Consider the following 22,924-nt stretch of genomic DNA (forward strand, 5'->3'; position numbering starts at 1 on the left):
TGACCATTCAGAAATGAACTGATTTCAGTTGAAACCAGAGCGCTCTGACCGCTCAGAGCAGATTTCCAGAGCGTATTTACGAACGCACCCAAAGACTAGCCTGGGACCTAGGCCTATAGGCTGTGTGGGACATGCTGTAAGACAGTCCGTTCTTCTTAAACCCGTCTTAGTAGTAGAAACTTGAGCCGAGGAAAATGAGTTTACCCCTCAGGGACCGTTCAGATTCCGAAAAAATCTTTTAACTAAATGTTGTGTCAGACACACAGCTTGGTACAACAGTAGCCCAGTTCCTGTTTGGATAATAATGATGATGATGATGATGATGATGATGATGCTGATGGAGGGAGGAGAGAGTGCCAGAGCAGTAAATGGTCTTAATGACTGAACAACACAGCTCTTCTCTCATGTCTCATGTCACAAAAATCTTTCCATCTCATCTCTCTCTCTCTCTCTCTCTCTCTCTCTCTCTCTCTCTCTCTCTCTCTCTCTCTCTCTCTCTCTCTCTCTCTCTCTCCCTCCCTCCCCCACTCTGCCTCCTTCCCTCCCTCCCTGTCTCTCTCTCTCCTTCTCTGTCTCCCTCCCTCCCTCCTCTTCCCCTCTGTGTCTCACCTATGACGCCTTCCCTTCCCTCCGTTTCCTGTGACTAATCTATTTGTGGGCATACTCCTGTTGCTACCCACTAACAGTACCTGCAACGGGGAGGGGAAGCAAAGGGATGAAGGGAAACAAGGGGATGAGGAGAAGAAAGGGATGTGAAAGGGAAAGAGGATTAGCTTTAACTAATACTTGTCAGTATGATTTTCTGTGGTTGTCTTGTGCAGCGATCATCGGACAAAGCCTGAGGCTGCTCTCTCCCGAGCCTCACAGAGAGAGAGTGACAAGGCCACTGTTCCCCAACCCGCCCCCCTCTGTAGAGCCTGCCACTGTGCTGTAAGCAGCACCCTCTCCAACTGTCAGCTCCATGGTCATGACACCATGTCAAATAGAAAGAATGGGCCAGCTGGGTTGAAGTTTGGACTCTCAAAAGACCCAGTGCCCAGTTGCATAAACATCGAGACCTAGACTTTGATGTAAGTCTAACTGTTAGTCAGACTTAGGATAGGTGTCTAATTTTACCTGTTGCATACAAGTGACCTTACAGTTGGTTCACCTAAGTCCTACTTAAGTGCTACTTACCTAGGGACGTGAACACAAAAGAAAACATGGGCTGCCGATTAGTGAGTTAGTGTTAGCTTTTGAACATTATTTAATTAAGTAGTTATGCAACTATAACCAAATAGAGAACGGGAGCTGGCAGATCTTGTGGAAGATGTGACATTAGGTTAGCGTTTGTTTTCCAAACTGAATAAGCCTCCCATTTAGATTTGGAAAGACAATCTTGCTAGCTATTTAGGCGAATTTGCTAGCTTCCCAGCTATCTGTTCCTATCTAGCAGTCAGCTAGCTAGTTGCCATGGTTGCATACATTTAAAAAAGAAATGTCCCTTACATAACTACAATTCGGTCTCAACCAAATATAAATGGCCAGACAGTTCTTTTAAATGACTAGTTAGCTGTTGCCATGGCAAGATCAGATTTAGCCTGGGGTGTAAGCAGTCTAACTCTTTGGGCTCACCGTAAGTTAGTCTTAATGATTATGCAACTCGCTAACTGAAATTAGCCTAGTCTTACATATGAGACCGGTCTAGGCCCATAGACCAGTCTTAACTGCGTTTATGAGGATCTTCAGTCTAGGGAGGTCTTTCTTCTTTTATTTTAATAAGAGAGCCTGCTGATTAAGATTGGGACGCCGTAAATATAGCTGACCTGTCATGAACCTTATTCTTTCCTGCAGCTGTAAACATTATTCAGACAAGAGCATTGGGTTTGTTTGTAGTCTCTTCGGTGTGTTTACCTTTCAGTAAAGCTCTCCCTGGTTTCAGTCAGTAACGGACTCTGTTGGTGCTCTGTTGGTTATTTTCACCAAAGCTCTTAAGCGTGATTATCGTGACGTTGTGACGTTACGTAGTGTGCCTCAGCTCTCTGTGAAGTTTGTAGTCGGTGTGCTTCTGGTCAACAGTGTGTTCTACTTGGGGCAATGTGTGGATGATGGTGTGTGTGTGTGTGTGTGTGTGTGTGTGTGTGTGTGTGTGTGTGTGCTAGAGTAGCTTGTGTTAAAGCTTGAGTTGGTGACTTCAGAGATGTTTCAGCTTCATTCAAGCTCGATGTTTCACTCTAGATATTCTGTACGCATGAGCACGACAATACAGAGTGATGGCCGCACGACAAAATGGCCGACGAGTGCATTGTCTTGCTTCAGACGATCTCTGTCGGAAGTCGCGCCACTATTACGTGGCTACGTCATATTGCCACTTGTAGTTCAAATTGTTACGTTATAAATAAAATGTGATGTTTTTTTGTTGTTACACTAAAAAACTATTACTCTAAAATAAGGAAAACCATGAACAGTACAATAGAGTCACAGTTTGATTAACAAACAAGATATTAACCAAACCTGTGTATGTTCCTCCTGAAAATGTGCACACCTTCATTGGAAATGAAGCTTGGAAATCAGAAGTTGTTTATGTTATTTTAGCAGACTGCTGTCTGTAGATGAGTCATGACTGGTTTGCTGCACACAGGAACAGCTACAATGAACGGGCATAAGCAGAAAAGAAAGATAAGAAAAGAAAAGGAGCAGCCTTGGGATTTGATTAGGGGAGTTGGTTCTCCCTGGTTGGCAGAGACAATAGGATAGGAGTGGGTTAGAGAAGAACTATTGGTACTTGAAATTGTGGGATACTGAATGACCTTGCCGCAGCAAGATTATTTTTGTGAACGGTGATAGAACGGACTCATTTTGTACATGAATGTTTTGGGTTTTGACAAGTAATACACTTTGAGACGGCACTGAGCAGTCCTACAGTATATATGGGTCTATGGGAGTACATTTGATCTATTCATTACATTTACATTACATTTTTGGCATTTAGCAGACGCCTTTATCCAAAGCGACTTACAACAAATAGGCCTACAAGTAAGTGAATCATCTAATAGGCTAAGTCATAAGTATCTGTGATCAAAAACAAATCTATGCTAGGGCCACAGGCCATTAGCAGTCACAGTGCTAGAAGAAGGAACATGTACATTTATTTACAGTAGAGAAACTGTACAGGGGGGGTAGTGCGGATGAGGAGGTCTTTAGGACGGACATAGATGGGTCTTCAGTCTACGGCGGAAGATTGTTCACTTGGAGAACCTGTGTCGTGGCTACTACGCTCTGGTGCATGACTTCAGATGTGTCAAACTTATAGGCGTGTATTTATATATTTACGGCTTTCCTTTCTCATATCCTCGATGAAAAACAAACGCTGAAAGAGTGACAAGTGCCTTGTGGTACAGTAGCTGGTTAGCTGGAGTAAAGGTCAAACAGCCGACACATCTAACTCCCCCACTCCACTCTACCACCGATGTCTCTCATCTCTAATCTGAGATTAACTTTCCCACGTGTGGGCACCCCCCCACCCCCCCTCTGAACCATATAGGCTAGGTCACAATCTGTGTTTTGAACACATTTGGTTTGGACTGTGTCATAAACTCATTGTGTGGTTCAGTGATTTCAGCCACGAGTGCCTGCTTGCACTCCTGAGTTGTAGGATTAACGTAACTGCAGCAGACAGGCAGACATTACCGGGGGTAATGGGGGGGGGGGGGGGGGGGGAACAGATGGACCAGCAGAGGGGCAGATTATAGGCCGTTCCTTTGGGTCAACAAAAACACTGTCAATTGGGGTTGTCACCAAAACCCCATCTCCTGTCCTCGTCACCTCTGGGTGCGTGTGTTTTCTAGGCACAGGCTCAGCCATAGTCAGCCGCCCCAGGGGCAATTAGGGGTTAAGTGTAGGGCTGGGTATCGCCACTGATTTCCCAAAACGATTCGATTCCGATTCACAGCTCCCGATTCGATTCGATTCACGATTCGATTCGATTCCGATTCGATCTAGTTACAATATACATTTTTTGCTTGAATATGAAAGAGATTCTCCGAACTAATGCTATAAATGGTTCAAGGAACCCTATAACATGTAGCATTGTTAAACATATCAATGAATTGACTCCAAAGCAGTTACATGAATGTACTTTTTATTTACATATGACTTTGCTTTTGTCCAGCTCATCTCTATCGTCACATTTTTTAAATCCAAAATGCACCCAGACATCTGACTTTAAGCCTGGTGGTGACTTGAGTGTCCCTGCCATCGCCATGTTTTTAGATTTTAGTGTTGAGACCTCACGTTGCGTGAGATATGATAAATTCTTGTAGCGCGAGATCTGGCCACGAGATCTCGTTGCGGGTTGAAGCTGCAAGCAAAAAACAAAAAAATAAAAATAATAATCGATCTCGGGATTTATGAATCGATAATCGCTCATTTAATGAAGATCGATTCAGAATCGGGAAATAGATTTTTTTAACCCAGCCCTAGTTAAGTGCCTTCCTCAAGGGCACAATGACAGTAGTAGGCACCTTCGATATGATGCCAGCAACCCTCCAGTCACCAGCTCACATGCAGCTCCCTCCTGAGGCGGGGATCGAACCAGCGACCTTCTGATTTCTAGCCGACCTCTAACCTCTAGGCTACCACCTCCCCCTATAGTCACCTCTATGGCTGCATGCATCTCTGTGGTCACCTCTATGGCTGCTAGGGGTGTAACGGATCACCTAACTCACGGATCGAATCGTGTCACGGTTTTTGAGTCACGGATCGGATAATTTTTCGGATCAACACAAAACATAAAAATAAAAATAAAAAGCTTTTTCCTCGAATTCTGTAAAAACACCACTTTTACTGTGTAAAACCCAACAACATTCAAGATGTCAAAACTGGTATATATATACTGTATGTGTGTGTGTATATATATACATATATGTATGTATTTATACACATAAATAACATATTCTACACTCAAACATTAGGCTACATATTAAACAGAAACACACATTCAACTTAAATGATGCAGTAGGAGAGAGGGAGGAGGCACCTGGTTGCAGCAGTGAATCACTGGGCTCTTTAAAGCAGACAAATAAACATGTTTTATGCCACTTTTAACTAAATAATAAAGTGAAACCTTACTTTAAAAATGGTATGAAAAAATTGGCTACATTATCAGAAGTTGTCAAGCTGCCTTTTTCGTGCCTCCCGTCAACACACAAGGGTGATGTCGCGGCAAATGTGTGGCCATGCTCCTACGACTTTCTCATTGCACAACGCTTAAACACCGTAACTTTTTTATCGACCACACTTCCAATGACACTGTCCGTCATTGTTATAATTGACAGAGAAGCCAAAGTGTTCCCATACATGGGATTTAAATGACGAGGGAGGCATTTCGAGTTCTTCTCTGTCGCCAACATTAGCAGCACTCGCCATGATACACTTGGGCTGCGTTCGTAAATTTGCTCTGAGAGCGCCGGAGAGCACACTGGGTCCGACGTCATAAAGGGACCAAGTAATTTGATTGGACAAGAGGCGTTCCATGAATGCTGATCAGATTCCAGAGCGAATTTACGAATGCAGCCTTGTTGTTCTGGATTTTTTTTCTCCATTATCAACCTATCATTGCGCTTTAGAGTAAAACAAAGCACGCAACTGTCGCGTCTATCTTTTCATGGCAACTCTACATTGTGATTTACAAGGGATATTAACTAATATTAAGTAATATTATTACTTGGTTACATTTTGCAATTGATCCGCGGTACACATTAGGGCTGCAACGATTAGTCGACATAATCGACGGCGTCGATCCAAAAAACTAGTCGACGTGGAATTTTAGTGTCGACGCATCGTATTTTAAAAAACGGGGGGGGGGGGGGGCGTTTTTTATTTTATTTTTATTTTTATTTATTTTTACGGGAGCCATGCAAGAATCAGCTGGGTAAGTTTTCGCTAACGTTGTTAGCCAACTGGCTAACGTTATATTGTTAGGGTCGTAATGTTTATGTTAGCTTTACTGTTACATGTTGGAAAACAACGTCTCATGGACAGGGCTGTACATGCTATGAGCGTTTGTGCTATTAATTTATTTGCCCTGTGGCACGCGTGTGACAGACAGAGGCGCTTGTATGTAACGTTATGTACAGGGGTGCACATAACTTTTTGGGGCCAGTGCTCAGAGGAGCACCTAGGGATGCTGCTTGGTGCTCCCCGAGCTCGCGAGTCACGACCCGTCCCACAGGATGGATAAAAAAGGGATACATGGATAACTTATATTAGCAAAACGACATTTATTCATAAATAAAGATGAACGAACAAATGATTGTGTGCAAAACAAAAGAAACAAATGCAAAATCAAATGACTGCTCTTTAAGCATTAAAGTCTGTCAGACTCCTTTAAACACAATGAAATCAACTGACATCTCTTTAAGCACTAACTGAATGTCTGTTCTGTAAACACTGAAATCAACTTTTCAACAAAAAGTTACAGCCTGAGCATTTATTTATGCTACAAGCTTAATCATAATCATCACTGCTCTCTTGACTGCTGTAAGTTATCACTGTCCTCAATTTCAACCATGGTAGAGGATGTTGTAGGCTATCACTTTAAATAGCTCATTATTTTGATTGTGCAACAAAGTCTTTTTTTTTTTCCTAATAGAATTCCCAACCATATTCCCTGGGTCAGGGGTCTAGGTGCGATAATGAAGCTGTAAAACAAACGTCTGAACGTTTGAAAGCTTCAGAGAAAAGAAACGTGAAGTCCCTTGGTGTTGTTTTTCCTTTTAGCGACGAGTCGTTCGGGACTGAATTTTCACGTGTCGGCGTGATAACCGTGCGATACGCGATACGCGGAATGAAAGTACAAGTTACGATACTTTCCGAATGTTTTCGTGAGGGGAGTCGCCGTGGTCGTTGTGATGGCGTTACGGGGCTTGCAGTGATGCAGCAGTCAGCAGTCAGCAGGTGGATTTTGAGGAAGTAAATTCCTCTCCCAGCGCTTGCAGCTGTTGGTGCGCAAGAGCGCGTTCATGCCGCTGATCTTCCGCGCAGCATGCATTTTGGCGACGCATGCGCACTGGCGCACCAGTTATGTGCACCCCTGGTTATGTAGCAGGGGTTTTCCATGTTGAAGCCAGGAGAACGTGAGATGAAATGAAGTGAGGGGTGGTCGCTATTAAAATACCATGTAGTCATGGTGGATGATCATGAATGATGCTTGATAAGTGAATGCTATTTCAATTATGTTGAGTCCACCAGCGAGCTGTCTGTAAGATAAACAGCGCCAAGCGTAGCCTACTAACGTGAGCTGTCTGTAGTCTAGCCAGCAATGCTAGCTAGCCAATCAACTAGCTCTGTGAGCAGCTGTAGCTTGGCGTAACGTTAGGTTAGATAGCTAGTTAAGCCGGATTTATGCTTCTGCGTCGCCATTTACGCGCAACGAAAAGCCACACGACTAACCGGAAAAATAATCGACAGATTAGTCGACTACCAAAATAATCGTTAGTTGCAGCCCTAGTACACATGCGTGCCGAACCGTGGGGGGCGATCCGTACGGATCACGGATTATCCGTGATCTGTTTCACCCCTAATGGCTGCATGCATCTCTAGTCACCTCTATGGCTGCATACATCTCTGTGGTCACCTCTATGGCTGCATGCATCTCTAGTCACCTCTATGGCTGCATGCATCTCTGTAGTCACCTCTATGGCTGCATGCATCTCTGTAGTCACCTCTATGGCTGCATGCATCTCTGTGGTCACCTCTATGGCTGCATGCATCTCTGTAGTCACCTCTATGGCTGCATGCATCTCTGTAGTCACCTCTATGGCTGCATGCATCTCTGTGGTCACCTCTATGGCTGCATGCATCTCTGTAGTCACCTCTATGGCTGCATGCATCTCTGTGGTCACCTCTATGGCTGCATGCATCTCTGTAGTCACCTCTATGGCTGCATGCATCTCTGTAGTCACCTCTATGGCTGCATGCATCTCTGTGGTCACCTCTATGGCTGCATGCATCTCTAGTCACCTCTATGGCTGCATGCATCTCTGTGGTCACCTCTATGGCTGCATGCATCTAGTCACCTCTATGGCTGCATGCATCTAGTCACCTCTATGGCTGCATGCATCTCTGTGGTCACCTCTATGGCTGCATGCATCTCTGTGGTCACCTCTATGGCTGCATGCATCTCTAGTCACCTCTATGGCTGCATGCATCTCTGTGGTCACCTCTATGGCTGCATGCATCTCTAGTCACCTCTATGGCTGCATGCATCTCTGTGGTCACCTCTATGGCTGCATGCATCTCTGTAGTCAATGGGGACTTCCTCTGCTCCTTCCCTTGCACTGATCTGATAATATTCATGTTTCATTTACACCATTTAGCAGACGTTTTTATCCAAAACAACTTACAATTAGAGATTACAGGGACAGTCTCCCTGGAGTCATTTAGGGCTAAGTGCCGTACTCAAGGACAAGACGAGGGTAGGATCTGATAGAACAAGGTGTGGTTGAACTAAAGCTGCATCCACACTATCAAAACATTTTGGATGTGTTTAGGCCTATATATAGAGAGACATACAAATTCATCGACAATCACAGAAACGACAAGCAGTTACAATGGCGGGCCCCGGTGTAAAAAAACGATTACCTTGAATCGGGGGACATGCCAGCTAGCTAACATACAAAGCATTCCTCTGTGAGTCCGGCTGTTGAGTAGGCAATTAGCTTGCCTTTCAATGTTACATTGAGCTGGGTGAATGGAATATGAACGCAGTTGTGTAATATGCTTTAAGAAGCGTAGCAGAAGCCTAACCGTTTCCTCAAAACGAAATGTAAGTGTGTTTATTAGTTGACCAGGGGGTCTCTGTTTTAACATTAATGAGGTTTGGTGTTTTGATGAACACCCTTTTAAAGGCGTTTTCTGGTAGATTTTTTTTAGATGCTTTTCCATGCCCGTTTGACCATAACTCGAAACGTTTGCTGATTCCTATTCTTATTATGGAAGTGGGTTGAGAAAAGTTGCCCTGTTTTCTGATTTAATTCCCCCAAAATATCGACTCTTAGCTTTCACTGAACACCCAATTTGATATACACCGAACCTCCCATATTTACCACAAAGTATTCCATGAATACATAAAGAAGAGGAAGACTGAGGAAACCTATTTGTGGGGATGCACCTCCTATCCTAGGAACTAATCTTTCGCCGCTTTACTTTAATGACGACCACAGTGGGAACTCAGACACACAGTCCGGAGGTTCCTTCACCGCAGGCTTCAACTGTAAACCCAGGCCCCGCAGAGGGGAGGAGAGGGACGGAATGAGAAAATGAGAAAGAAAGAGGGAGAGCTGGATTAGGCTGTTGTTGTTTTTTTCAGGAGTGAGGCCTGGGCAAGTGGGAGGAGGAGGAGGAGGAGAAGGAGAGGGAGGGAGGGAGGGAGGGAAAGAGAGAGAGAGGGAGGGAGGGGGGGTGCAGTGAAGGCCGAAGGAGGGGAGCATTTTTTTTAAGGTGGGGGGGTGGGGGGGGAGGAGATTAGCAAATAACTGGGCCATGGGTAAACACAGCACAGCCGTCGTCCAATGATCACGCTCCGAGAGGAAAACTGCTCTAAAGCCTTTTGATATGACTCCCCTCTTACTCCGATTCGCTCCGCTCCAGTGGCCCGGCTGCACACTATGACCCACAGCCAGGGTACAGGGTGGGGTGGGGGCCACTATGACCCACAGCCAGGGTGGGGTGGGGGCCACTATGACCCACAGCCAGGGTACAGGGTGGGGTGGGGGCCACTGTGACCCAACAGCCAGGGTACAGGGTGGGGTGGGGGCCACTGTGACCCAACAGCCAGGGTACAGGGTGGGGTGGGGGCCACTATGACCCACAGCCAGGGTACAGGGCAGGGTAGGGGCTTCTGCAGGTCTGTAGAGGGACGGTCACGGCAGGCCTCCAGCCCCCCCTTCTGTCCTCTGGCCCGTGAGGTGACAAGACATCTGGTCCCCTTAGCCAGGTAAAGAGGAGAGCAGTGGTGAATGTAGGCCTCCTAGGCTAATATTTAAGTGTGCGTGCGTGCGTGTGCGTGTGCGCGTGTGTGTGTGAGAGAGAGTCTGTGTGTGTATGTTTGTCTATTTGTGTGTGTGTGAGAGAGAGAGAGAGTCTGAGTGTGTGTGTGTGTCTGTCTTTCTGTCTGTCTGTCTGTCTGTCTGTCTATCTGTGTGTGTGTGTGTGTGTGTGTGTGTGTGTGTGTGTGTGTGTGTGTGTGTGTGTGTGTGTGTGCGTGCGTGTGTGTCTGTGTCTGTGTGTGTGGGTGTTTATATGTTTGTGTACATGAATACACACACAGTCACTGGGTCATGTTGTTATTTCAGTCAGCCAGTCACAGGGTGAGGAGGGGGAGAGACTGTCACGGCAGCTTGGCCTGGGCCACATACACATACAGGGCAGATAAGGTCTGGAGTCTGCACAGGTGTGGTCCTGCCCCATTGTCTTGGTTCCCTCTCTGTCTCTCTCTCTGTGTGTCTCTCTCTCTCTCTGTCTCTCTCTCACTCACTCTCTGGTCTTTCTTTTCCTCTGGTCTGTCTGTCTGTCTCTTTCTTTCTCTCTCTCTCTCTCTCTCTCTCTGGTCTCTCTTTTCCTGTGGCCTGTCTGTATGGTCTCTATCTCTCCCCCTCCCCCAGTCCCAGTAGCAGCAGTCGTTGTCTGAGTGAAGGTCCACAGTAGGACAGGGTTGAGTGGTTATCAGTGGGTGGGATAGCGCTGACATTCTGCCTGGCAGCGGACGAAGTGACTGCCCACATGACCTTGGGCAGCCGTAGAGGCCTCAGTAAAGGGGAGGCGGGGGGGGGGGGGGGGAACTGGCACATCATGTCTCTGTTTTTTTGTAACACACAAAACACACCCACTGTCAATGTGCAGCGCCATCTAGGGGACGGGAGGGGAAGACATGAGGGAAGAGAACAAATCTCATTTCAAACGACAAAGCTGAGGCTGGATACACATCCCCCCATGGTTTGATGAAACTACCGAAAAAGGACAAAGTGGAAAAAATGAATAAATATAACATAAATGTTCAAGCCGGCACAGTACGGTTCGTGTCGGCACAATAGTGTGTGTAATAACACACATTGCATTGCGCACACACACACACACGGTAGCTCAAAGCTAGCGCTGGATCTCAAGGTTGTAGCTTTATCGGCAACGAGACAAAGACGGTGTACTCTGCCTACTGATGCTCCTGGTTATTGAAATATTTTTCTGTTCGTTCTTTTAAAAAAAAAATGTTCGCCCTTTTGGAAGGTGTTAGTCAGCCCTGACCCTGGAGGGGGTTGAGGTCAGTTTTTCCTCGTACGCCTGGACTCGTTTTGGGCGGGGGAGGAGGACCGCTGTTGCCCTGCCGGTTTCTTTCATGTTATTTTGCGTTCGGCTCTGGGAGAAGGACGTTGACGAGCACTGCCTTTCTCCTTCTTTCCTGCCGAGTGTTCCGCGTCTGTGGAACGGGCTGTGGAAGAGCGCTGTGTGTGGGCGCGCAGATCAGCTCTACAGGCGAGGGTGTGGAAGGCGCTATTGAATGTGTCCCTGTCACCTTGATCACTACTGTAGTTCTCCTGCCTGATAAACTCTCATCTGGGGACCAGGTTGTAGCAGTCTCATCCATCGAGTGGCAAATTACTCATAAATTACACATACAGGAGGACCTGTCCTGGAGGACCAACACAGCAGCCATCATCAAGAAGGCACAACAGCGGCTCTACTTCATGAGAGTCCTCAGGAAATACCACCTCAGACAGGAGCTGCTTGTGACCTTCTACCGCTGCACAGTGGAGAGCATCCTCACCTACTGCATCTGCGTGTGGTTCTCCAGCTGCACAGCCGCAGAGAGGAAAGCGCTACAGAGAGTCGTGAGATCGGCCCAGAAGATCATCGGCGCCCCCCTCCCCTCTCTGGAAGGGCTGTACAACACACGCTGCCTCAGGAAGGCCTCCAAGATCTCCAGGGACCCATCCCACCCTGGGAACGAACACTTTGTTCGGCTGCGCTCAGGCAGGCGGTTCAGGACCATGTTCGCACGGACAAACAGACTGAAGCTCAGCTTCTACCCTAGGGCCATTCAGGCCCTGAACACAGCAAAGACCTAGGTTCTAGGCCCTGGACAATCTAGACAATTTGATGGCAGCTACTAGATTGTAAACATAAGTGCAATATTGTAATACAACTGTGAACATTCTAAACCTGCTAACTGCGACACTTTAATGAATGTGCAACAAATATTATGTGCAATATGGCAAGCCATGTGTACATAAGGTTCAGATATAGGAAAACTTTAGGATATTTATAGCATAGCATAGTGTACAGCACAGTGTTTTATTGTATAGTATAGTAGATAGTGTACATAGCCTTTATTTATGTCAACCAGCTCTTTTCTCTTTTTTTATTTTACCCTTGGCTCTCTTGTTCTTAGTCTTTTTTCCAAGCACCAGGGGAGCCCCCCCCTCCTAAATTTCATTGTATGGTACCTGTACTGTATTAATGACAATAAAGACCATTCATTCATTCATTCATTAAAAAAAATCTATATAAACCCCTCAAAAAAAGTTTGGAAACGTTATTTCAGTCGATTCTTCCTCCCCTTTAATAATACCAATTGGTATTATATTTGTAGAGAGTGAATACCAACAGAAGAATATAGGGGATTTTGGCAAATATTTTTGGACCGCTACCCACACGTTTAGCTGTGTTGCTCATTCCACGAATGCATGATCCTTACAAGTTGTCCCTCATTGTAAAGGTGACTAATCAGGCTTTCCAACGATATAAAATACAATACCAATTGGTATTATTAAAGGGGAGGAATAATCAACCAAAATAACGTTTCCGAACTTTTTTTGAGGGGTTTATATATTCATCCACCCGTTGTCACCTGTTTATAGGGTATTTGACACTTTACACAGGCACAGGGCTTTTTATGGTCAATTGTGATTTGTGACTTTTTCAATCACACATCCACCGATGTTGTTTAGTACAGGAGACTGAGGACTATTGGACCAACTTATATGAGCCTTGGTGTGTGTGTGTGTGTGTGTGTGTGTGTGTGTGTATGTGTGCGTGCGTGCGTGTGTGTGTGTGCGTGTGTCCCCTATCAATGGAGTGAATGAACGAAGGAGTAATCTCCCCCCCACCCCTTCCTTCCTCAGCCACGCAGGGCGAGGAGAGGGAGTGTGCATTTGCGGACCAGCAGCAGCAGTGGGAGGTGGAGCGGGTGGCGGGGGGGGAGGGCCGCGTGTCCCCTGAGAACACCACCATCCGCTGTGCCAAGGGCAGCCACTGCTTCGGCCTGTGGGAGAAGAGCCACCCTGGGGACGTCCGCCTGGTCAAGCAAGGTGTGTGTACGCACGCACACACACACACACACACACACATATATATACACACACATACACATATATATATATACGCATACACACACACACACACACACACACATGTCTCTATATATCCCTCTCTCTCTTACTCCCTCTCTCCCCTCCCCCTCTCTCTCCCCCTCCCCTCTCTCTCCCCCTCCCCTCTCTCTCCCCCTCTCTCTCTCTCTCCCCCCCCTCTCTCTCCCCCTCCCGCTCTCTCTTACTCCCCTCCCCTCTCTCCCCCTCTCTCCCCCCCCCCCCCCCCCCCCCCCTCTAGGATGTTGGACCCACCTAGGGGACCAGCAGGAGTGTCTGGACGACCGCTGCGTGGTGACCAACCTGCCGCCCCAGATCCAGAATGGCACCTACCACTTCTGCTGCTGCAGCACGGACATGTGCAACGTCAACTTCACCGAGGACTTCCCCCCGCCCAGCCCCACCACCGCCCAGCCCCTCTGTAAGTGACGGAGGAGGGGGAACGGATGTCGGCCTGGGGCCTAAACCCTCAGCATGTCTCCTGAGGCTCCGTCGCTGCTGCTTCTGCTGAACAGCGCCAGTAGCGACCAATTACAGTTATAATATTATATATATATAAGTTATAATATTATATGTATATAAGTAGACTGGACGTGCCGATCTATTCAGAGCGAGTTTGGGAACTCTACAGATTGTCTGTCCAATTAGACGACAGCGATTTATTTATTAGCCATTTATTTGACCAATGGTGGTAATCTGTTGCAAGCAGGTGTGATCGCAATCCGTATAATTCCAACGTTTCTTTCGAATGAATCGGCACGCCCCCCGTGTCTTTCTGAAAGAACGGTCCCCCGTTAAGATGTGTTCTTGAAAGTATTTCTCATCCCTATTGGGAGCTATTAAGCTGAAGCTGAAAGGAGTGTTGGGTGTTTGTGTTCGGACACAAAGGTCCAGAGAAGTCAGAGAAAGGTTACATAACGTGCATTCATACTCTACGGTCTTGACAGGCACGCAACGTGTCAAGATTTACCGCTGAATGCCTCGCCTCAGGTGGCAGCTGGGAGTGTTTTCTCACCCTTGCCTACTGGCGCACACACACACACACACGTCTCATGTGAATGGTGGGGACGAGGTCGTTTGCTGCTCCTTAGAGCAGGTAGTTAGGAGCTGTCTGCTCCCATAGATAAATCGGGCCTCGGCTATGCTTGGGCTATGAAGAGTACACTTACACACACACTTACACACACACACACACACACACACACACACACACACACCACATACGGCCATGAAAGAGCAGCAGTATTAATAATTGATGGCGCAGAGACCCTAACGGAGCCTGGACTGATGGACACGCTGTCTCAACACCATGAGGGGTCCCTGAGGTCACCAGGAGCAGGGCTTCCCGGGCGGGGGGGGGCTAGACTGACAGCATGGCTGCTGAGCTCAGACAACAAACCCACACACAGACACCACGGAATGCAGACGAACTGCATGTTTAGAAGTGTGTGTGTGTCTGTGTCTGTGTGTGTGTGTCCATATGTGTGTGTTCTAGTGAACATCAGATAGCTACAACCGTGTTTATGTGTGAGTTTGTGTGAGTGTGATTTCCACACGCCCGTTGTTACACCCAGCTCCATGATTTCCAGTCTGTTGAGCATTAACCACGCTTGTTCAGCTTAATTGATTTACTCGTATGCCTCACCTCTCCTGCCTCAGTCGCCTGGTCGGGCAGGAACACACACATGCATAGAGTATGTAGATGTGTTTGAGTGTGGGATTAATAGGTTCAAGAAATACATAGCATAGCCTACTTTTACAGCAGAAGAACAAGAGACGCATACAAAGACGTTTTTGCTTTGACGTTGCCAAATTCCAAACACACTTTAAATAGATAAAACCATGTGTTCATTTGTTTATTGGACAGACATTAGTGAGTAAATCCAGAAATTGTGACGTAGCAGTGCATTATGGGGTCTATTCTGATTTACGCACTGCCGACTCCACCCTATCCGAGATTCTGTATTTCCCGTTTTGAGAAAAGGTGTGCCCGTATCTCGCCAAACAGGCGTTCCAGACTTTACACACTGGGAGAATCACACCCTCTGCCTAAAAATCACATCCCACCCCTAGCCCGAACCCAAAAGAATTCAGCCCACCAACCCAAGAGTTCAATTCAAGATAGATTGGCCTGAGGAATTCTTACAAAAGCTTTTTCTGCTTGTGTTTTAAGGCCGTCCTTGTGACGTGAAAGCCGCCTCAGACTTTGCATATTTCCAATAACAGCTTGTTTACCGCCTTTCTGTGTAGACGCACGCACGCTCTACTGTGAAGAGACCATCATTATCGCCCTGGCAACCCTCTCCGTCTTGGCTGTTGTGGTCGTCGGTGCCTGCTTTGGTTACAGATTAATGACCGGTGAGTAACCATGACGATGCTAAATTGAGTAGGTGGTTTTGTTTTTAGAAGCAGATACATTTCCCCATCTATGCTGTGACCTAACAGGGGGGTTGTGTGTGTGTGTGTGTGTGTGTGTGTGTGTGTGTGTGTCCTGTCGTTCACAGGAGATGGTAAACAGGGCCTTCACAACTTGAATATGATGGAGGCTGCTGGCTCTGAGAGCTCCATGGACCTGGACAATCTCAAACTACTGGAGGTGAGCCTGTCTGTCTGTATACACCCAGTATCCTGTCTGTCTGTCTCTATACACCCAGTATCCTCCTCTATTCTGCCCCTGCCCTAACCCTGCCCTAACCCTGTCCTGTCCTGTCCTGCCCTGCCCTGCCCTAACCCTGTCCTGTCCTGCCCTAACCCTGCCCTAACCCTGTCCTGCCCTGCCCTAACCCTGCCCTAACCTGACCCTGCCCTAACCCTGGCCTGCCCTAACCCTGCCCTAACCCTGCCCTAGCCTGACCCTGCCCTAACCCTGGCCTGCCCTAACCCTGGCCTGCTCTAACCCTGGCCTGCTCTAACCCTGGCCTGCTCTAACCCTGGCCTGCTCTAACCCTGGCCTGCTCTAACCCTGGCCTGTCCTAACCCTGGCCTAACCCTGCCCTAACCTGCTCTAACCCTGGCCTGCCCTAACCCTGGCCTGCCCTAACCCTGGCTTGCCCTAACCCTGGTCTGCCCTAACCCTGCCCTAACCCTGGCCTGTCCTAACCCTGGTCTGGCGGCTGTATGCCCCATTTCCCCAGCGGGGCTAACGCTGTGCGTGCGAAGGCCAGTTGCTTGTTACTCAGTCTCTCCTGGCCGTGGACGATGCTCCTGGCCTATTCAGCTCTTTAGACGCTGGCTTTCAGCTTCCTCTACCCCAGACACGCGATGGAGAGAGAGGGTTGGCATTTTCTTAGTAAGTGCTTTAGTTGATTTTCTTAGTAAGTGCTTTAGTTGACTTGGTGAGTGGCTAGCAAGTTCCCTTGCAGTAACTACACACATAGAATTGATTTGAATAGTGTTTTATGATTTTTTTGAAGAAACAAAATAAAATGTTCTTCCTGTTTTTTATGGAAATATAAAATTGTCATAGATCCTACTACAAGGCAGGATATTCACACTGGGCTTGAGACACTGGGCTTTGACCACTGGTTGGCCGCTAGTAGACCTTGGCACGCCCTGGCACCACTGTAAAAAAGCTGTTATTAGCTGGCTTGCTTCAGTGCTTATACTTGAAAGTGCTCTTTTTAACATGGAGGCCTACAGGAACCGAAAGATGACATTTCTGAACTGCCACTGCCCTTACGCCCTTAAAGCTAATCACCCCAATCCTACTGTAAAATGTGTCAACATCGCTTCAGATCATCAACCCTGATAAAGGCTTTCTAATACCTATTAAACCTTTTTTAACTATTAAGCTTTTTGTAACTCCAAAAAACTCTGATCCGGTTAATATGGTGGAATGTTGACCATTCTGAGAGACCCATTGTTACTGCAGCTGCCATGGAACTTTCAGGAAAACAGCATGAGAACACGTTCTTAGAATGATTACACAACAATGCACCCTTGGCTACCAGTTCTACCCCACTGAAAAGCCAGTTCTACCCCACTGAAAGCCACTCTCAACCACTTAACCAACCAAGTCCAACCTTCTGTCATCAATGTCTCTTTCCATCATCTATCTAATTTCTCTCATCTATCTATCTATATATCTACAGTTCCCCTGTTGGAAAGAGGGGAACTGTTCTTATTTTACCTCAGTGCTCCAATGTCTTAGCCTCATAATGGCTTCCCTGACTGTCATTGAGGTCTCTCAATAGAAGACTCCAAAGCTAAACGTAAAGCCTACCATCAGTACTAGACATTGAGAGCTCTCTTATGACTGCACAAATGAAGTTACGGAACACATCTGACTTGTCAGAAACACATGTCGCATTACTCTTGGTGCCCTGAAATAGGGTGACTGTGTATAAGAGCTCTCAGGTCTTCTGACGCTGGTTTTCTCTGTGTACCACATGTACAAAAGAAGAGATTTGGTGAGGCTGCATTCTCATTTTATCCACCCAAATTGTGGAATGCACTGCCAGTTTACATTAGGGATGCAACCTCAGCAAATATGTTCAAGTCAAGACTAAAAACCCATCTTTTTAATATTGCCTTTAAATGACAAAATAATTAAATTAAGATGATAAAAACCCATTGTTACGACCCCTAGATGGTAGGGAATAGGGGGGGGGTAACAATTAAATAAAACCGGGGGGACAAGAATGAGAGGAGAAGGGCAATGTAAAATAAACAAGATTTATTGAGAATTAACAAAAACTGGTTTCCGTGAAACTCCTGAACTCAAAACTACTCTTTAAAAAGAAGAGTGACTGAATAAGGTATAAATGAAGAATAGTAAATAACTGGCCAAGTGGTAGACAACTACCGGAGATCAAATACAAATAAGACAAAATACTGAACCTAAGACTAATAAACACAACCTACAAAACTACACAATACAAAACTACAGCTGTACTAACTAAACCAACACAAAACAACTCTCAAGTTGTAGTCTGGCCCACTAGCCCCATCACTGTGTCTCTCCCAGGCTTTTATCCTCCCTCCACCCTTGATTGATGATTAATCAGGCCATCACCATGGCAATTGGTAGGAGGAAGGACAATCACCTGGGAGAGAACACAATAAACAAACAAAACACAGAACTACACACACTACGGACGTAACACCCATCCTTTTAATATTGCATTTAAATTACAAAATAATTAAATTAAGATTATATAATGATTAAAGCACTTTGATCTGCAACGTTTGCAGGAAAAGCGCTATACAAATAAAGTTATTATTATTATTATTATTATAAACACTGTTGTCATTTCTAAATGGTCAAACCCCATATGTACACAAATACCCTCCAATAAAGCTGACCATCTCTACTTTAACCTGCTTCCCAGACAAAGGCGCTCTCTCTCCTCCTCTTCCTCTTTCTTCTGCTTCTGCCCTCTCCTCTCACCTTTCATCTCTGCCTTGCTGCCCTGTCCTGTACCTGCCTAGTATGGGAAATGCACTTGATGATGAATACATCCGTAGGAGCATTCTCTCAAGTGTTTTATTAGGTAACATGAAAGAACGTTAACATCCTTTTGTAACTAGTTCACTTACCACTAGATATTTTAGAGGGCATCTTCATTTCTTTATACCCCTCCAACATTTCGGGGGCATTTCCAAGAGCCGAGAGACCCTCCTTCTCCCTACCTGACTCTTCTCTGCTTCTTTATCATCAGGGGCAATGTTTCTCTTCTCTGAAAAATACGTTGCCAAAATGGTCAAGAAGATTTCATTTGACTAACATTACCGTGGGCCAGCTTGTATGATCATCATTTAAACTGATATGCTTGCTGCAGGATTCTGATTCACCCAGTCCATTTTTCTAGTCATTTTACATCAACATATTCTCTCTCTCTCTCTCTCTCTCTCTCTCTCTCTCTCTCTCTCTCTCTCTCTCTCTCTCTCTCTCTCTCTCTGTCTATCTCTCTCTGTCTCCCCCTCTCTCTCTCTGTCTCCCCCTCCCTCTCTCGACCTCTCTCTCTCTCTTTCTCTCTCCCTCTCTCCCCCCCCCCTCTGTCTCTCTCCTTCCCCTTATCCCCCCCGTACCCCTCTCTCTCTTTCTCTCTCCCTCCCCTTCTCTCTCTCTCTACTCTCCCTCCCTCTCTTCTCCCCCCCCGCCCCCCCCCCCCCCCCTCTCTCTCTCAGCTGATAGGCCGAGGGCGGTACGGCTCTGTGTTCTGCGGTTGCCTGGATGAGCGACCGGTGGCGGTGAAGCTGTTCACATCGGCCAACCGGCAGAACTTCCTCAATGAGTGTTCCATCTACCGGCTCCCCCTGCTGGAGCACGACAATATTGCGCGCTTCATCACGGCTGACGAGCGCCTGGGGACGGAGGGCAGGGTGGAGTACCTTCTGGTCATGGAGTACTACCCACATGTGAGTACCCCTCAGGAGGCTGACGTGGATTCTACTTGGGGGGGGGGGGGGGGGGGTGGACTACGAGGAACTGGGTACTGCTGGGTGAACTGGGTAGTGGTGTCCTAGTGGATAGTGATTTGGATTGGTGATCAGAAGGTCATGAGTTCCAATCCCACCTGGGAGCACCACCACTAGTGTGCCTTTGAGCCCTAACTTCCTCCAGGGAGACTGTCCCTGTAATCTCTAATTGCGAGAACGTCTGCTAAATGCAAAAAATGTAAACATGTAGGCTAAGCTGGGCTACTTCTGGGGGAACTGGGGAGGCTAGTGGAGGCAGTAATGAGAGGACCGGCTCATGGTAATGCATGGCATGTAATAAAACCTAAAACATGTTCTAGTGTGCATGTGTATTCTGCGCTACTCTCACAAGTGCAGTCTCTCTCTCTCTCCCTCTCTCTCTTCCTCCCTTCCTCTCTTCCTCCCGGTGCTGAGTCCCATAGTGGCTCATTGTTAGCGGAGACACAGATATTGGAGTGACACAGACAGCTGTCTGTCGTCCCACACTGGTTGCTTCCTGCAGGCACTCTCTCCATCAACACAGACGTCTGCCAGCTGCTCCCATCTCTTTAATAGTAATGGCCTCCACCACCACGCACCTCCTGAATATGGCACCTGCCAGCCAGGGCCTCTAAGGCTGCGTCGTAGCAAAGGCTGGTGCACTATGCACTATGTCTGGAGTTTTCTCTCAGCCAATTAATTAGACCGAAAGAGACCAAGAACTAACTCTGCAGTTTCTGTTTGTGTCCTCTGTTCTTTGATGCACCGTTTACACTGCAGTACTTCAGTAGTGCAGATGTTGCTGGTGTAGAACAATGCAGTAATATTGTTTACTCCTCTCTTTTCCTCCCGCAACATCTCCCTCCCTTCTTCCCTCTGTGTTTCTCCCCTCTCTCTTCCTGCCTCTTTGACTCTCTTTTTCTCCCCTCTCTGTTTCTGACTCTATCTCTTTCTGATCCTCTCTCTCTCTCTCTCTCTCCTCTCTGTTTCGGCCTCTCTCTCTATCTTTTCCCCTCTCTGTTTCTGACTCTCTCTCTCTCTCTCTCTCCCCCCACTCTGTTCCCCCCTCTCTGCCTCTGTCTCTATCTCCTCCAGGGTTCTCTGAGTCGTTATCTGGGTCTGCAGACAGGAGACTGGATGAGCAGCTGCCGCCTGGCCCACTCAGTCACCCGAGGCCTGGCCTACCTGCACACAGAGCTGTTCAAAGGAGGTGAGGAAGAGTTGGCCCACCCCACCCCCCGCCACCGCCCGCTCACTGCCACTCTGCCACCACTGGGGACGGAGCCTACCCCATGCCCAGTGCTGGAGCCTACAACACAGAACTGTTCTGTGTGTGTCTCTGTGTGTGTCTCTCTGTGTGTGTGTGTGTGTGTGTGTGTGTGTGTGTGTGTGTGTGTGTGTGTGTGTCTGTGTCTGTGTCTGTGTCTGTGTCTGTGGTCAATGTATCTGTGCTAGTGTGTGTGTGTGCGTGTGCCAAATCCCTGGTGAGCCAGGTGTCTTTGCCTCTTGTTTGGCACAGAGACATCCATCATTACCTATGGAGAAGACACACTAGGAAGGATATTTTTAGATGTGTTTAGAGAGCTGCCCAAAAAAAACTTTGCTCATCCTAGTTCTAGGATTATTCAGTATATATGGTGTGTATGTACTGTATGTATTATTATATGATATAATCAAGGTTATACGCCTTAACACGTGGCCATGAGCAGAACAGGCGTTTCAATAGGAGATGCAGTTCTCGTCCTGTTCCCAGATGTGGTGTGAGCCAGGTGTGAACGCTCCGCTTCATTACGTCTGCCAGACCTGCTTACACCCCTGCAATTAGAGGTGGGGGGGGGGGGGGGGGGGGAAGGCAGATGGGGGAGAGGGAGGGAGGTTGGGGAGGAAGGGAGTGGAAGGAGGGATGAGGGTGGGGGGAGAGGGGGAGATGGTTCATAAATGAAGTGAGGAATTCAGAAAGAGGAGATAAACGGAGGGAGAGAGGGGAGTGCGGGGGGCGGGGGCAGGGGGGTGGCAGACAGAGAGATCCAGATTGGGTTAGGAGGTTTTGGGTGTTTCTCAATTCTACTTGTAGTTTCCAGCAGAGAGAGTCTCTGAGGGCTTTGGTCTTGTTGCCATCCTCCCCCATTCCTCTCAGCGCACCAATAGCAGCAGTCGCAGAGTTAACCGCTCTGCCGTCCTCTCGGCGCCCTCTAGTGGACAACGTGAGAGAAAGCTCTGTCCGTGCTGTAGTCACATGTCAGAGAGGACAGACAGGGATTGGTTACCAGTGGACACCAGACAAACAAAACAACACACGTATAGGGAAGACCGTTCATGTCTTAATCAAACTGACCTTAACGTTACCATACCAACACTTTTGTCGCTATCTTGAATGTAGACTTGAATGTTTACTGTATTGGTTTGTGAAGCGATTTTAGACCACACCACTTTTGTAGGCTAACATAATAACTAATAAGGCTAACAAACTTTGCATGTTTTTTTTATTAAAATAAACAACAATAATGATTTAAAAATAAAGCTTACATTTTTGCTCATGGGTGTGAGGAGGTGTGCCCCTGTTTGTCCAATGAGCTTATTTCTTGACTATTCTATTTAGGGGACCCACATATTCTATTTTATATATGATTATGTTTTAATCAGCTCAGTGGCCTTGCGGTTAGAGTGTCCGCCCTGAGATTGGGAGGTCGCGAGTTCGATCTCCGGCCGAGTCATACCAAAGACTATTAAAAAATGGTACCCGATGCCTCCCTGTTGGCACTCAGCATTATGGGTTGGATTGGGGGTAAAACCAGCGTCATGTCCATGGGGACTTGTACTTCAAGCCGCCTCACGCTACGGAACCAGGAGATAGGCTCCTGCTCCTATGGGCCGTTAGGCTCGAGAACCATCGGTTCTATTATATATATATATTTTATTTACCCCTTCTCCCCCAGATGTGTACAAGCCGGCGGTGTCCCACAGGGACCTGAACAGCCGCAACATCCTGGTGAAGGCAGACGGCACGTGTGTCATCATCGACTTCGGCCTGTCCATGAAGCTGACGGGCAACCGGCCACTGAGGCAGGGCGAGGAGGAGAACGCCGCCATCAGCGAGGTGAGCAGGGGAGCGTGGAATCCTATGG

The 22,924-nt window shown here is 47.2% G+C and overlaps 1 protein-coding gene across 1 annotated transcript in view; it reads left to right on the forward strand.

Moving 5' to 3' along the window:
- Positions 1-9,687: 9,687 nt before the first annotated feature.
- Positions 9,688-22,924, forward strand: part of LOC308158096 (bone morphogenetic protein receptor type-2-like) — a gene marked incomplete at its 5' end in the record, with an annotated part of 18,383 nt that continues 5,146 nt past the window's right edge. Inside the window, 8 exons of the mRNA XM_080531691.1 lie at positions 9,688-9,736; positions 13,158-13,343; positions 13,642-13,821; positions 15,651-15,758; positions 15,905-15,996; positions 19,530-19,760; positions 20,895-21,009; positions 22,736-22,896. Coding sequence (XP_080387817.1) covers positions 9,688-9,736; positions 13,158-13,343; positions 13,642-13,821; positions 15,651-15,758; positions 15,905-15,996; positions 19,530-19,760; positions 20,895-21,009; positions 22,736-22,896 — 1,122 coding nt within the window. The remainder of the gene's footprint in view (positions 9,737-13,157; positions 13,344-13,641; positions 13,822-15,650; positions 15,759-15,904; positions 15,997-19,529; positions 19,761-20,894; positions 21,010-22,735; positions 22,897-22,924) is intronic.

This window comes from Nansenia antarctica, assembly GCF_963989245.1.
Source record: "Nansenia antarctica genome assembly, chromosome: 5".
Classification (NCBI taxonomy): Eukaryota; Metazoa; Chordata; class Actinopteri; order Argentiniformes; family Microstomatidae; genus Nansenia; species Nansenia antarctica.